Here is a 16,913-nt window from a genome sequence, read left to right as displayed (position 1 = left end):
ACTATAAACAATCCACCCCTCTTTCAGAGTGAAAACTTTAGTTACCAATTTGGCTTTAAATTCCACAATCTTTCTTTGAAATTCTTTTAATTTTGTACGCTAATTTGCAACTAATGAACTTGTAATCTTTAGGCAAGTAAGTTAGTTTCCAAATACTATGATATTTCATAGATTGTATATCGTCTTTTATGGCATCTAATCACATACTTGATTGAGAATAAGAAACGACATTTATAAATATATTATTACATCAACCATATAGTGAATATTGTAATCATGCTCTCACAAATAGACTATATAGTCTGATGGTATAACTGATCGTCTTTCCTTAACAAATCTCCTTAATAAAGCTGCAACCACTTCATTCTGCACTTGAGAGGTTTAAGAAATTTCATTATAAACTATATCAAGAATAGTACCTTGAACCTTAACAAGTTTAGTCTATAGTACATGAGATTCCATAATTATCTTTATAGGTAAAGACAAAAACATAGTAACATCCATCATACTATTATTTTTAATAGTCTGAGAGCAGCTATCATCTACAATTACGTCAATATTTAAAAACTTTAGAGTATGCAATTCCATAATTCTTGTACCTTCTTTAGGGTCATAAAATCAATACTCTTTTGAACAATCTAGGTAAGATACAAAATAATTTCGAGTGAATCTTTTGTCAAGATTTTCAGGCATAGTAATTAAGTTACCACCCCAGAATCTACCAAGTATTTGACAAATGACCCTTTAAGTTATTTCGCATTGTCATACTTGCCAAAATACTCATAGCCACTGTTAAACCTGACAACATTTTAATCATATACGAGATGTATATGTCATTAAGACTTAAACACAATCTTTGCAGATGTGTCCTAATTTAAATATCAGACAAAATATAATTTCAAACAACTAAGGCTTTCATCATCTTATAGCAGTGTAATCCGCAAGCAAACCTCTTTTCAAGTGTTCTCATGGACAGTAAAAAAAATTCTATTGCTCTTTTCTCAAGCAGCAAATCATATGTCCATAACTTAAAATTTGAAACAGTAAAAACCTTAATAATAATGAAGTTATTAATTACATAAAATGTGACTGAAAATCAAGCAATGTATATAATTAGCATCATGTGAGCACTATGTAACTTGACATACAAGTATACATCCAGAGAGTTACATGCATAATCATATAATCACCTTTGGGCAGAATACATGACATGCAGTTGTACACTTCTCACATGATAACAATTATGAGAATATATTCAAATTCTTCGTGAATTCATCACCTTTGGGCATATGAATCACTAGAATTAGTCACTCCTCCACCACACTATCATGTATCTCTCCATGAACTAATACACAATCATCTCCTTTGGGAGTATGATTATGCATTAGATTAGGAGATATCCCAATCATCATATGAGACCGAAATTTCTCAAACTCAATCAAGCGTGCTACTTTGACGGTCACTACTCAATTGAATCATTGAAATTCTCTCATACTAGGGATATAAACTTTACTCCTCACATATACCATATACATGTGATTTTAACTTTAGAGATATGGGCAGCATATCACCAAAATCACATATCATGCTAATTACATTGCTTTATTCATTAATAAAAAATTAATCATACATATATATAGCGAACTTGAAAGACAGATTCCAATGAGATCATTAATCACAGTAACACAAGAAACATCTCATAACAAAGAATAAAACATCTCTTATGCACCCCAATTACATATTACCTGAACAACATAAAAAGAATGCCGATTTATAATATCTCTCACAAATTAACATCAATAGTAATACATGGTACACCAAATCGACAAATTTGACAGTTGATCCGTTATTACTCATGAGTTCATAAGGCAAAAATGACTCCAAGGCCAACAACTAATTTATTAATCAATTTTAGGTAACAAATATCATTACTTCAACCAGTGACCTATTAATTGAGTCAAACCAGAGAACCAAAATATCTAAAATTTAATAGTAGATACTATTACTTTGCATAAATGTTGTCATACTCCTTAACCATAAAAAATATTCAACTTGATAGACATTAACAAGTGACCAAATGAGTTCATGTACAATATGCAGTAACTTAATTGACATGCATTACTCACATTTAGCAGATGTGTTAATCAGTACATCAGTTTGGTCATGAGTCTTAAGTCGTCTATCATTCAAAGATTACTAGTGTGTAAAGAAGTATACTTGAGTAACAAAAGTTTCATAATCTTTACTGTTTCTTATCAGCTCAATACATAGCTCAAATACAATCTCATACGAATTGTATCTCATTAAGCCAGCTTCAGTTCACAATAAAGTTTGATTTTTATTGATGAATCACACATTTTTATTATGTGATAACATACTAGTAACTCATCACCTGTATTTCCAAAATCACAGAAAATACAAGAAAAATACGCAAAAATACACTAAAAATACACGTATTTAGGATTCCATATGCAATTTCACATCAATAAAATCACCAAACATATAAAATAAATATAACACAAGATAGGAAATCACCATATGAGTCCAACACCGCCAACCACGCGCCAAAATAAGCCCCCACGAGCCCGCACGCGCCGCCTGAGTGCACAGCGCATGGGGCTAATGCGCGGCGCGCATTCGACGCCCGGGCGGCGCGTGGGGACGCGTGCGGCATCCCCCAGCGACTCACTGCCGACCCTTTTGCTCGTTTCGTCTCCCCCAATCCAAATTTGTGATTTAATTTAATTTTTATTGAACAAAAAGTCTCGAAAATCACAAATTATGGCAAGATCAGTATCGATTAGGGCTAATCCATACAAATTAGGGTAGATCCGTACAAATTATGGTAAATCCGTACAAATTAGGACAAAACCAATTGCGTTCAAGTTCTAGGGTTATGGTTGCTCTAATACCACATGTTGGACACAAATTTGCGCAACCCCAAGATCTCTATAACCAGAACAAGAACATACATAATTGAGTAGAAAGATTAATACACCTGTTTTGGGATCCATCGAACATAAAGCGGAAACAGAAAAATGATTACCCACATATATCAAGGGGATCCACGTATCAAGTCCTCCTCTATTGCCCTCCGTATCACTGGCTCAATGAGGCGGCCCCCTCATGTTTAGCGTTAGGTAAACGCCCATTAGATGATGATACATGTGAGAATTAGGATTAGAGGAGAGACTTAAGCACTATTTATAGAGTTTCCAGCCAGTCCCTCTCATTACGGGTCAGGCTCAACTCGGCCCACACTAGCCAACCCATATTAGACTAATGAAGAAATCTTCTATCTCTCTTTAGACCAACCCTGTTTTACGATAATCGTAAAAATAGTAAATTACAATATCAATTAATTTAGTCTATATTAGGAAAATTCTTACATTTCGCTCATCATGCATGGCCATCATATATAAGTTGAAGACTCCGGTCTGCACCATGCGGATGGTGACTAGGGGATGAAGCAGGAATCCGAATTCAGAATTGCGCAGAAAGTCGCGCTTTGCGGGGGGCATACGACGTGCGGTATTACAAGGTTGACTTGGCTCGGGCGCCACTTAATGGACTCATGTCATGTCGAGACGAGATTCGTCCATTTAAAATTGCATTTCGCACCGTGAATAACGAATCGAGATATGTGCAACATTTATAGTCACTCGTGGAGTGCGATGAGCTAGAACGTGCCGGCTGCGTCGGTTCGTTCAATTCTTTTCCCAGTACTGATTCATCGCCGCTTCTCAGGATTGAAGCTTTGACATTAGCTCCCGAAAAGGAAATTAAGCCAAACAAGACAACTACGCGCTTCCACTGATCTACATTAATTATTTGGTACAATGCCGTGCGTTAATCTTAGATTAGACAGAGAACTTTTAGAACATATATTAGGTGCTCCCAAAGCATTTGCTCCCTGCAAGCCTCGGTGTATCCCGATCCGTCGCCCAATGATTGATGAGGTGCATGCGGGAGCGGTGCTTCCCTAGTGCGTATTATGGATCATCTTGACGAGAAGCATTGTCGGCTCTTGTCAAACATATTCCAAATGGTGTCAAACATATTCCAAATGGAATACTTCGACTTTCAAAGAATTCATTGCACATAATACGAGATATGTCGGTACATTGGAGAATTTTGAAGTACACTTATTCAGTTACTCATCAAGTGCCGTTTTATCACTCATTAACAAAGTTCATGCAATAAAAACACATTAAGAGTTAAAAAATTAAATCCCTCAGCGGATACGGGATTTATAGGAGATGAGAGAAGATATTTATTTGAACATCGACGCGGGTTAGATACACCAAAACACAAATTCGAATTGCATAATATTCATGCAAATTAAGGACCTTTGGCTTTGGCAATGATAGCATTCATCTCGATCTCCACCAGATTAGAGGTAATAATAAGCAAACCACCTATCAATCATGGCAAAACATTCCTTGGGCTTGTACTCTGGAGCTGTGTGTCCTCCTCCCTGCCCAAAACGAGTGGACAGTTTAATGATGTTCTCACAAATAATTAGCAACTTTGAAACTGTGAAAACTATGATCCTTAAAATAAATATTAAAAAAAAGGAGGCGATTGCCCTTGCCTTGACGGTTGCATATGTAAGATAGGCTTCTCCGTAAGAGTATACTGTAGTGTATCTAATAAAAAGCCCATTGCAAACGTAAACATCATATATTAAGAGTGATTCTTTTCATCAACCTATAAAACAAAATGTAAAGACTAAGAAAAGGGTTATTATTGAAACTGACCCTGCAACTTGTCCATCGACAAACCACGCTTGCCAATCTTCAGATACTGTTAAATTCAATGTCTCAATCCATGCGAGTGTTCCCACATACGGGATGGCCATGTCATGGTCACCACTACATTTCGAGAAAGTTTAAGTAAATTGGGTAATAGCCAAAAAAAGAAGAAGAAGAAAGAAATTGGTTAATTTAATTACCTATATATAAGTGCTCTATATCCCCTTTTCAAGAGCTCTTTGTGATAGTCAATCACTTCTCTAATACTGTATTCGTAAGATATACTCTCGTTGCACCTTGCCCACTTCCTAATTGTTCCCTGGCATATCATTTTTTACCCGAAACAAGATGAAAATAAACAGAAATTAACAATTTAATTAGGAGGAAATTCTATTACTTTGCAGATTCAATTGCATTTCGTTGTAGTATTCGCAATTACATACCGGTCGGACGTGAAGAGCCTCTTGAACGGCTCTATCGTTAGCCCAAGTATAGGAAAGCATGTAGTTATAGACCTACATGTTAAAAAAAAGAACACCCTTTAAATTTTGAAAGGCGAATCTGATATACCTGCAAATTGAATCTTAAAAAAAAAATGAATAATTAAATTTCGGGATCAGCAGTTATTTCCAATTCAATTGCCGTATGTTTAAACTCGTTTTATGTTCTTTTGATATTGAATATCAAAATTATTAAGATACGCTTATCATTTAGTTACGATGATGTGATAGAAAATGAACGACAATATAATAATATCACGATGAAGTCAAAGATTAAATTAATGCCATTCTGATATGAATTATTCTATACATGAGTATTAAATGTCAAAGTCTCAATTATTAGGTGCATTTGTCTAAGTTTTCTTATTTTGTTTTGTTTAGTAAGGTCACGATAAAAGTGTATTATTCACCTGCAAAATGAAATAGAAAAACAAAACATTTCTTATACTTACCCGGCACCAGACCCCAGGAAGCTGCGGTAAGGCAAGAAATGTAGGGTCTCGATTGAGTAAGCTCGGGTCCCACGTACCATCCACCGTCGATTTTGGAGTCGAATATAAGCAATTTGGTTCTAATATGTTTGCTATGTCTAATTTCTCCAGGCACTAAAGTCAATTTAAATAAAAGCAAAGATTTAATACGCGAAATTCTCAACAGGAAATGATATGATCCATATTTTTAAAAAAATTAAAAAAAAATTGAATGCACACTAACCATAGTCACGATTTTGAGGTCGTCGACGCAAGCAGCATTGCTTTCATTCACGTTTATGAAATCGCCATTACAATTTTTGTCCGCCGACTGAGATTCAGAGAAACCAATTTTCGGGAAGAGCCAATAAGAATTCCGAACATTCTTTGACTGTTTCCTTTGCTTTCTACTACGATTTGGCATAGCTTCTAAAAACCAATCATTTGACAAAATATATCGAAAAAATAATAACAATACCATAGATATGTTGGAATTGTTACCTTGTACAACTCTTCAGATATAAGAGCCTTCAAATAAGCAAATCGGACCCTTGAATTCTCGTCACTTTGCAAATTTGTTACTGGGTTTCCAAGCAAGTACCCCTAAATCGAGTTCGACCGATAAATGCTGGCATTTTCAACGGAAAAATGGATATAAGAAACATGGTATTTAGTATGGTTGATGACATTTACCTTCAGATTCATTATTGGCTCAAGGCCCGCTTCAATTCCTGCAACAAGTTATAATATTCGACTACAGTCATAGATTGTTGTTTTCCAGGAAACAAAAATTTATAAGGTTTGGTAAAGGAAGTTGTTCTTGTGATAATTAATTGGATGACACCCGAGTTTTCATATTTGTTATACTTATATTCATGTGAACTTTATAAATTAACTTATATTTTTAAATAGAATTGAACAAACCTAATCATTTATTTAATTCGATTGTCCAGATAATACTAAGACAATTTGTTATGTGAGCAAGAGAAGTTTTATTCTAGAAAAAATTGGAAGGATGGAGAAAATGAGATAAACTGGTAAATATTACAGAAAATATTCTCAAGCCGATTTCTTTGGTACCTCAATTTGATGTAGTAGACCAAATCCTAGTTTTTGTTTCCCTTTCACATCTTAATATGCATGGATTATTGAGAAGAGAATGATTCATGTGCACATCCTATAGATCGACGTAGGCCCGATGATTCTCAACACGAATTTGTTAAAAGAAAAAGAATCCAAACCCATCTTGACTGAACAGTACTTAATTTTAAACTGAAGTCTTCGAAGCTGCAAGTTGATGTAGTCACTGATAGCTTATCAGCTGTAGAGCTCATATCAAGTGAAAGTCTATCGTAGAAGATTGCTAGCAATTTCTGGCCCGGCTAAAGAGGAGTTTCAATCACTTATGAACCCCATGAAGCAAACCAGACCGTGGATTAGATAGTTAAAACCCATCGAAGAAACCTACTCCCTGATAATTGGCCGTCTAAGCCCCCTCGCTCACTTTAAGTTTCATTATGATCTAATTCTAGACCTATTTATGCTTCCTCAGCAATTCAATAATGAAAGCTCTTTCCTTCGACACCCCCCCCCAAAAAAACCACAAAAAAAAAAAAAAAAATCTAAATTGGCACAATTTGAGACATTTTTTTCTCGTTTTTAATAAAAACATCACATACTCACGTTGAAATAAATTTCTGTAGTGACATGAATTTGTCAATACAAACACGAATTGTTAATCGTATGTCAACGGCATTAATAGAAAGAAAAATCCTTGGTGAATGGTATTTAAATGAAGATAAATAAATGAATAAATAAGCATACCTTCAGCAACTTTCAGAGTGACAATCGGATTGATAAAGCCGCCATAAGAATCACCACCGATGTAGAGTGGGTTGCTCAGAAACTCAGGATGCAACGTGAGCCACTGAATCACACCTCAGGCGACAGAAAAATCAGAGTAAAATTAAACTAAATTATAATGTCTTGGGCCTAATATAGTTACAGTGAAATATATAAATATATATCTTGAAAATAATAAATTTCTCAACTTTTTTTTACTTTACCTTCCTAAGAAACTCTTAAGTATCCGTGGCCGAAATATTGTCATTCACATTGTAGCTTTCCCAATTATTCGCGTAAGAGAACCCAGCTCCGACAGGCTCATCTACGAATATGATGTTTGCAACCTGCAAATTTACCAATTAAATGATCGGGGCGATGCAACCAAAGTCACAGCAGGGGAAAGAATCAAATTCTTGTTACCTTTGTCCATGAGTATTCATGCACTTTCAGAGTCGGTCTGCTCGGAGTTAAATTCTCGTAGTTGAACGTGAATGGACCTGAATGCAACCAGACACTAAGTAACCTTTGTCCGAACTAAAGGTGAGCAACGGTTTTTGAAAATCAGACCGAACCGGCCATAGGAACCAGTCCAGTTCCTCATTCCCGAGTAAAACAAATCGGGAACTAATGGATCATGGTCATGTTTTGAACTTTTTATTATTATTATTTTTAATTTACAGTTCATCTTCTATAGATCTTTACTATTGACAAATGAGGATTTTTATTGTTGCATTCACTTTCATATTACTTAACTAAAAACGAAACAAAATAAAGAAAGAAAAAATTGAAACAAAACAAAAAGAATTTTCAAATTCTTGGTATGAAATGCAGTAAATAAACTAATTCAGGAAAATATTTTCAATCACTAAAAAAAAAAGAACACCTTCTAAGGCAGGGAAAATGATTTCCTCCTTTTGACAAGAGGAAATCATTTTCCCTTCTTGAGGTCACTCTCTTTTCTCTCTTCTTTCTTCTCTCTCTATCTCAATGCTTCTCACTCGGATCGCACCATCTTCGTCTTCTCTGTCACGCCCATAGAGCCCCCTCCCTCGCCTTCTTTTCTTTTCATCTTCACTCGCCATCTTCGGGCAAGCTCGACCTCGCCAAAGGCCAGCAATACTCTAGCTCAAGAAGCCCTCAATCCTCATGAGGAAATTGCATTTCTCCGTCGACTCTCTCGTGATCTGCAGAATCCTACATGGCGAATCCACGCACTCACCGACGCAGTCGCTGCGAGGGTGCGGTCACGGGAGGGAGGGCAAGGGCGGCTCCATGGCAAGGTCGGCCAAGTGGGTGCCGTGGGTGGAGTCACACTAGATTTGGAGGGGGCGTTGGAGGGTAAGGTTGGTGACCAAGGAAAAAGCAAAAATAAAGTTAAGAATTCAATCTTTTGGTAATTATTTCCAAGAAACCAAATCAAATTTTTCATTCCAAACACTGAAAACAAATTTAGTTCATTTTTATGTTTCAGCCCAATGGAAAATATTTTTATTTTCCTAAAAATTAACTTTCTAAAAAATACTTTTTCAAAGTTAATATTTTGTATGAAATAAACGGAACTCAAGTTTCATTTCTTTTCCTCATAACACTGACATTACATGACATGGTCAGTGTACGTTTAGACTTACCAATCTCATACAGAATTGCAGAGAGAGTGGAGCAACCGGGGCCTCCAGTGATCCAGAGCACCAGAGGATCATCTTTTGGACTCCTCTCCGACTTGACGAAGTAGTAGAACATCTGCACATCTTCCAAATCGCCCACCCCAACGTACCTAATCACCACCAAAAGCAATGCAGCAGTTAAAAACATGAAATCTTAGCAAGAAAAGATAAAGAGAAAAATGAGAGAGAGAGAGAGAGAGAAACAGAGAGAGTTGATGTTTCGCTGACCCAGTTTCAAGATAGAAAGGAAGTTCACCGGGAAATCCTGGGAGGGTCTTGATCACTGTCTGCGAGAGTGCAGAGCGAGACAGGAGACACAGAGCAAGGCCAAGAAACGCCAATGACCACTTCTTGTCTTTCCGAATTTAGGAATATCTTTCCGTCAGTTCTCGTTGCCGTGGTAAAACGCTTGGCTCGGTCTTAAATTAAGTGTTTGAATCGCAGTGTCTCATGTGCCCTCAAAGTAGCATTAGCCGGTACTGCTCACCAACCCCGCGTGGTTTGAATCTTATCAGATGCACACAAAAATGATAATTAGCGAAAATTTACAGAGTCAAAAGGTTTGAACGCACCGTGCTATTATAAAACAATAATTGCGACGAGTTTTTGAAATTAATGCCTTTTCGTAGGGTGGGTAATTCCAAACGTGACTCGATCGCAGAAGAATTCGTTCAGAGAAATCAGACTATCACATGACTCAACTCGGAATCGACCCATTTCTTTACCCATTTTCAACGAGGAGTGCTCTTTCGGTCGCACCGAGACGGTTTGGTAACGGCGCGACAGATATGCAGAAATTAGTGGACGGGAATGTGGCAACGCGGCACGCATTGCCGACAATCCTACGATGGTCCCTTTTCCGGAGTCCGGGTCCTGTCTTTTTACTCGAGCGAGCGATTGGTTCTTGTGGGACATGCTTGTTACGAGAGAGTACGATGGCTTGGTACAAGATGTTCTAACGCAAGGTATATATCTACCCTCCGTGGAAAGTTAGGTATATCCACCAAAAAGTGAAGATTGAGGAACAGGCTAGAAGCACCAAGTGTTTCCTCTTTGTTTCTCGATTTGACTAAAGACTCCCTCCCCTCTTGAGTAGTACTTGTACCTCATAATTATTAAAATATAATCAAGATTCTATCTAACAGTTTAAACTTTTAAAATAGTTAATTATGATTTCATACAATTTCAAATTTTTAGAGCAATTGATTGTGATCTCATGAGATTTCACATGGCATTAGAGATAGATATTTTAAATTCGAATCTTTCCTGCCTCCTTTTATCTCCCAATCAAATTTTCACGTTTACTACCAGGCCAAAAAATTAGGCTAAGCATGAAGGAGAGTGTTGAAATATTGAAATTATAAACCAAACTTTTATATAATAATTTAAACTTTTAGAATAGTTAGTATTGGTCTCACAAAATTTCACAATAATAAGGATTTTGGATAAACTTTTCGATGGGGTCAATCCTTAATGTGTGAATATTTAAAGATTAGTGCAGACAAAGACCATCTTTTAACATTTAAAAAAAAAAATTGAAGTCAAACGACAGAAATCAAACAAACACCAATAGCACTAGCATCCGCATGAGTTGAAGATTTGTGTGAATGCAAGGATCGTCATTGACATTATGGTACTATGGAGGAAAGTTAGGACATTAAGGGCACAGTTCGTAACTTACCTAATAGTAACTGATTCTATTATTTATTTATTTTTTGTTCCTGAGAATAGATTTGGAATATAAATCTATTTGATTAATAATTTTTGTTCCCAAGAACGAAAATCCGTATTTTTGTTACCGGGAATAGATTTAGAACAAAATCAAGAAGTAGAAAAAAGTTGCTTCTTTATTCCAAAGAACAATTCCAGAATCAAATCCAAAACTATTTCTTTTTTCTTTTCTTCTCTTCTCCTTCTCTCTCCTTTTCTTTTCTTCTTCCCCCCAAATTGGTCCCAGCAACCGCCCCTGATGGTTACCGATGATTATCTAGACAAGATTTGACGAGCTCATTGAAGGCTCACCTAGCTATCACGAGCTTCGCCCAGCCACCGGCAAACCTTGACCTCACTCAGGCGACGCGAGGTCAACCTCTCTAGATTTGGCGAGGAAAGCCTCACCCAACCACCGGCAAGACTTGGCCTCACCAGGCTAGGCAAGGTTGACCTCTTGCCACCTAGGCAAGGTCGAGCCTCGCTAATGGCCAAGCAAGGCTCGTCGACTTCGCCCAGATTTGGTGAGGCCGAGGCTCACGGTGGCTAGGCAAGCCTCTGGTGAGCTCGCTGGATCTCGCCCTAGCTTGGCGAGGCTCCATTGAGCTCACCAGACATTGCGCAGCCAGGCGTCAGCCACTACCATCATTGGTGATCATCCATAAAGAAGGAGAAAGAAGAAGAAGAGAAAAGGAAAAAGGAAAAAGAAACAAGAAACAATATAAGAAAAATATAATAAAAGTATTTAAAATTAAAAGAAATAGAAAATTTAGGAGTCCTACCAAACGCATTTCTATTCAAAAAATAAAAATTTTGGGTAGTTATCAAACGCCCTCAAAAGCTCAGAAATTACTCCAAGAACATAATTAAAAAGAATCATTTCAAAACTGAAATTGTTCCTAGTAATAGAATGACTACAAAACATACCTTAAGCCGGCTGATGCGATTATCACTTTGTTAGAATTTTGTACCTGTACACAAAATGCATAGATCCATTAGTATTTCACATAGATTGTAGAAGAACTCTTCTAACTAACATTAGGCTAATCATTTTCATAAAAAGGGCTGAACCTCTATGAAAACATACACTTCAGACAAATTTGTTGTTGTGGAAAACAAAAAGTAAAATAAAAATCAAATGATAAAATATACAAAATTTAATAAATCAAACATTGAATTTACATGGTTTGAACGATGTAACTTACGGCCATAGGGAGAGCAGCATGGAATTCTATTGTAAATTGAGGGATATAATGTAGATTACAACCATATCTGAGTCACCCAACCACTCTCAATGTTTATCAACCACAATTACACCAAATAATTCACACATTGTTTGGCACTTATAATTCCTCATCAAAAACTTATTGTAACAACCCAGTCCGACAAGAGCGAAGAGTGATTGTTGATGTCAAAGGGCCCGGACAATAAATGGCTCTTGAGAAGCTGTTAGTATGGAGCGTTCTTGGGATATATGTGAAATTGGAATTAACTAGCAAGATATCTTTGACATAATGTAACATTAAGCATGCTCGAGGGATAGCACTACTAAGATGAGGATCTCCTAGGAAAATGTCCACCTATACGCCGAAGAATAAAATCATGATGTTCAGTATGAGATGAGCTAAAGCGGACAAAAATTTAATGAGTTGATCTCAGAACACTCCACAAAATGAGATCTTGGAAATCAAGTTACACATGAATCTCAATGAGCTAAATGAAATGCAAGTAAAGACAAAAATTTAATGAGTTGAAAGCTCTCTTTAGAGATCTAGAACTCTCATAAGATCCCAAGCACACGGAATAACCTACCTTCAAGAAGGATAGAATAGTTCTGGTGTTGTTACATGTCAGAATAGTTTCACCATTCTACGATTTGAATTCACTTTCTAGGACCCGTACCATTCACGGAAGCAGGTGTTGTCGAGGACCCGTACCACTCTACGGTCGCCTTGGAGAATATCGCGAAGCAACACTTCACAGGACCCGTACCATTCTACGGTGACAAGGCGAAGAAGAAATCTTTGTTTGGGACTCTCATCAAATCCCAAGCAGAATTGCATCAAGTAAAAAATATCCAAAACATCACGGAAATCCATTTTGGAAGTCACCTAGACATTTGAAAATATTTTACTCTAAACATACGGAAGTCACATCGGACATTTGGAAAGACAAACACTAAGTCATCAAGCATTTAAGGGTTCAAATTTGAAAATATTTTATAAATGGGTACCAATTCTCATCGAAGCACCAAGAGAGGGTTTCAAAGCCAATTTTTGGTCTTTGAGGAAAAATTCAAATTTTATCAAGCTAAAAAAATTATCACATTTTCAGTTATAATGTGAAATCTCTTGAACATGCTAAATGAGACCCAACTTTTTCATATCATTTTCCCGACCATTGATGTGGAATATATCAATCTTATCTTCATCTTACGACAAGTTCAAATTTCTTGCAATCGCAATCTTACCAATCTGAGAGGTCTTTGACAAGGATTGTAATGTGGGCTTCTTTGAGTCGAAGCAATTGAAAGAACACTTTGTTTACAAGTCAAGAACCATTGAAAAGAAATAATCTTGCTCCGCACTTCTTCGAGCAATGCTTAAAGCTATAATTCTATGTTAATTCAAGTGCCCTACAAGAGACTTTGTAGGGACGTAACATAGGCATGAGGTTTGAAAAGCACTCAAAGATGTGTGTAATGGGTAAGAGTTGGTGATCATCTTGACATTACCACCAATTTTCTCTTTTCTTTAAATCCAAGATCTTTTCTAAAAATCATTTTCTTTGATGATAGGCATCGATCGGGCAGAGGCATGCCCTTGGTTCTATTTTGATTTCAATGTGTGTCAAGTATACATTTTAACCTTCAAGGGAAAACAGGCTCAAGTGGGCTATGCTATAAGTGTGTAGGATAGTGAAAGAAACTTTCGTCAAAGGCACTTAAATTACCACATGGAATTCCAACTTAATGCAAGTGAGAGCAAGAAAATTTCCATTCATTTCTCTCCTTCAATGTCACCTTACCTCCATTTGCCCCGATTCTTGAAGCGGGTAGTATGAAGTTCTTCAAGTGTTTAGGCTCAAAGAAGGGTTAAACAATGGTTCATTGTAAAGAAATGAACTGCCCAATTTTAGTTGTGGCATTCATGCAAGTACCACAAAATTTATTGGCTTCAATACTCTTGAATAGTTTCAAGGTGTAATTCACAAAGAAGCAGCCTTTTGGGTGCTCTTCACGAAGCAACACTTCTTCTACATAGACAAGGTTAGATCCAAAATAGGAAATCCATTTTAGAAAACCTAGTCAAAATAGGAAACTACTTAAAGTAGAAACCAACTCAAATTATTAAACACATTCTTTTTCTAACTCAAACCCAACATATATTTTCAACAATACTTATCACGGCTTGACATTTGAGTCAAGTCACAATCATTTTGTTTGATTTTGAACTTCACTGCTACTCTTCCACAGCCCCTCATGAGCTCGACCACCACCGAGATCTTGGAAATCCAAGTTACACATGAAATTTGCCCTAACCTTGGACCTCATTAGAATCCCAACTCCACTTGCATTTATTAAATGCTCCAAAAGGATTTTTCTACACAACCTCCTCAACCATGGATAAAGCAAAATCATCGCATGCATATCTATCAAGAAATCCAACACGAACATTGTTAAACCCAACAGTTATAGAAATCATTAGTTTTATAGGCTCTGCCTTGCTATAAGCACTGTTTGTGTTTATTAACATGCTAGCACCATCTGGTTTAGGAGTTTGTGGTTTCAACTCCGACTTAAATTGAACATCACCCTGTCCATATAAACATTGCCACAATCACTCTTGTTGATTAGTCTTGGGAAGTCATCAAATATAACTTCTCTAGTAATAAAAGGTAAATTAATTTTGAGTTCCACAACCGTTAGCCATAGTCACATTGTGCATAACTTTGGAATATACACTTTCTTGCGTTTCTATTGAGTTTACCATGGGCAACCGAAAATTATCAAAAAAAGAATGATAAAAATGGTTACTCGACCATACTTTGTGTTTTGAGAATTTCATATTACGTCGCTGCCGGTGCTAATGCTAATCGTGCATGCCCCTAATTTATAGCAAACACAATTATCTCATTGACTTAGTAAAGTGCATTGTTTGGACTAAAATTCCGTACTCACTTTTTGGTTTTGGTGTTACATTGTCAGCTGGGTGAAGTTTCTCGTTGTTGCATCCGGTCTCCAAGGTTATTGGGAATGACCTAATACTTGGAAAAAAGGAACAATATACAAAAAGAAAAGAAAAGGAAAAAAAAAAATAAGCAAACCGATGTTGATCTACTAGAAGTTATTCAAGTCAGATGCTGAGGACGGCCAGTGATGACCGAACGCCACGTCAGCATTTTCTGATGAAAATCGGGTTAAAGGATTATATTAGAATTTCACGTAAATTTTTAGAATTATATTAATAAAATTAAAAAAATTAAGATTAATTGGATAATATTTTCGAATTAATAGAGTGGAAAGTTCTGGAAGTACGGGGTTGTCGTAAGAAAATGCGACGAGCTTTACAAAATAGTGCCTCTTTCTTGCGGGGCGGGCACTTGCAATTGCAAAGTGGGTGCATGGCCCGAGTGGGGAAGAATTCGTCAGAAGAATCCGAGCACGACGTGACTTTGAAATCGAAACCCAAACGACCTTCTTCATTCAAATTCAATTAGAAGTACTTTTTCCAATCCGAACACAGCGTGACAGTCCCCCTCGTGTCTTTGCTCAAACCAACGATCGGGTATTTTAGGCAAAGTCAACTTATCATTTGAATTTCAAATAAGTACGGGGGCCTTTGAATGATACCAAATACGTGGGAACAAGAAAACCTCATGTGCTTTAACCTCTGTACAGATCTCATTTGAGTACAATAACTTTTGTTTTCCTTCGACTAATTCAGTGTCACAATTTTAAAAAAATGTTCACTACCATGACTTTTCATTGTTCATTTGAGTGCCATCTTGAATATAAATATCTTGGATATCGAAAATTTTTCATTTAGAGAATCCAATTCCAATTGGATCGTCTAAGAATATAATATTTGCGACCTGCAAATATCAACCCAATTAATATGGGAATTGATGCAGCAAAAGTCCTAGCAAGGGAGTGAATCAAATTCTTGTTAGCAGCAGCAGCAGCAGCCAAAGTCCCAACAAGGGAGTGAATCAAATTCTTGTTAGTAGTAGTAGTAGTAGTAGTAGGAGTAGCAGTAGCAGTAGCAGTAGCAGTATAGTAGTAGTAGTAGTAGTAGTAGTAGTAGTAGTAAAAGTCCCAACAAGAGAGTGAATCCAAATTCTTGTTACTGTAGTAGTAATAGTAGTATCGATTGAACAAATATCTGAATTTCATAACTTTTGAAAATATCGATTGAACAAATATAACCTTCCAAAGGTTAAGACATGACTAAGAAAGATTAGCAAAATAGCGGCACAAAACAAAAAAAAAAAAGATAATAACAGTAGATTATTGCTAATTATTATCCATGAGCACACAAAGTGCTAACTACATCTAATAATTGCACCAAAATGGCGCACCTGCACGCAGGTGTTATGAGCTCTAGCCCACACGCTAGAAGATGCCCATGCTTATAGAGTGGCTGACATCCTTCCAAACTTTCCTATGTGAAATAAAAAAAATAAAAATAAATAAATACTATTTAGTTTGTTTGCAAACAACCAATAGCAATAACCGGTCCTAAAAAATTACTGTTGTTGAACTGTTGCGGGTTGCATTTCCATCAATCATTCAATGACTGAGGAGGTGCATAAGGGAGCAATGCTCCTGATTACGTATTGAGGATCATGTCAACAGTACCTTTGGGGCCCCTATTAAACATAATCCATGTGGAATGGTTTGACTATGGAGGTATTGATCACATATGATATGAGATAGATCAATGCATTAAAAAAATGTGAAGTATGTAT

The 16,913-nt window shown here is 36.6% G+C and overlaps 1 protein-coding gene across 1 annotated transcript; it reads right to left on the bottom strand.

Moving 5' to 3' along the window:
* Window positions 1-4,124: 4,124 nt before the first annotated feature.
* On the bottom strand, window positions 4,125-16,338 carry LOC104453072 (serine carboxypeptidase-like 13). The gene is given in 15 exon segments (XM_010067577.3): window positions 4,125-4,477; window positions 4,595-4,649; window positions 4,761-4,874; window positions 4,955-5,073; window positions 5,198-5,269; window positions 5,707-5,859; window positions 5,969-6,055; window positions 6,226-6,327; window positions 6,418-6,455; window positions 7,549-7,651; window positions 7,791-7,913; window positions 7,990-8,066; window positions 9,198-9,343; window positions 9,462-9,597; window positions 16,038-16,338. Coding segments are annotated over 15 exon segments (1,710 nt in total). The 3' UTR covers window positions 4,125-4,393.
* Window positions 16,339-16,913: the final 575 nt, after the last annotated feature.

The sequence above is a fragment of the Eucalyptus grandis genome, chromosome 7 (genome assembly GCF_016545825.1).
Source record: "Eucalyptus grandis isolate ANBG69807.140 chromosome 7, ASM1654582v1, whole genome shotgun sequence".
Taxonomy (NCBI): Eukaryota; Viridiplantae; Streptophyta; class Magnoliopsida; order Myrtales; family Myrtaceae; genus Eucalyptus; species Eucalyptus grandis.
Note: the sequence above shows the minus strand (reverse complement) of the source record. Positions and strands in the feature narration are given on the sequence as shown.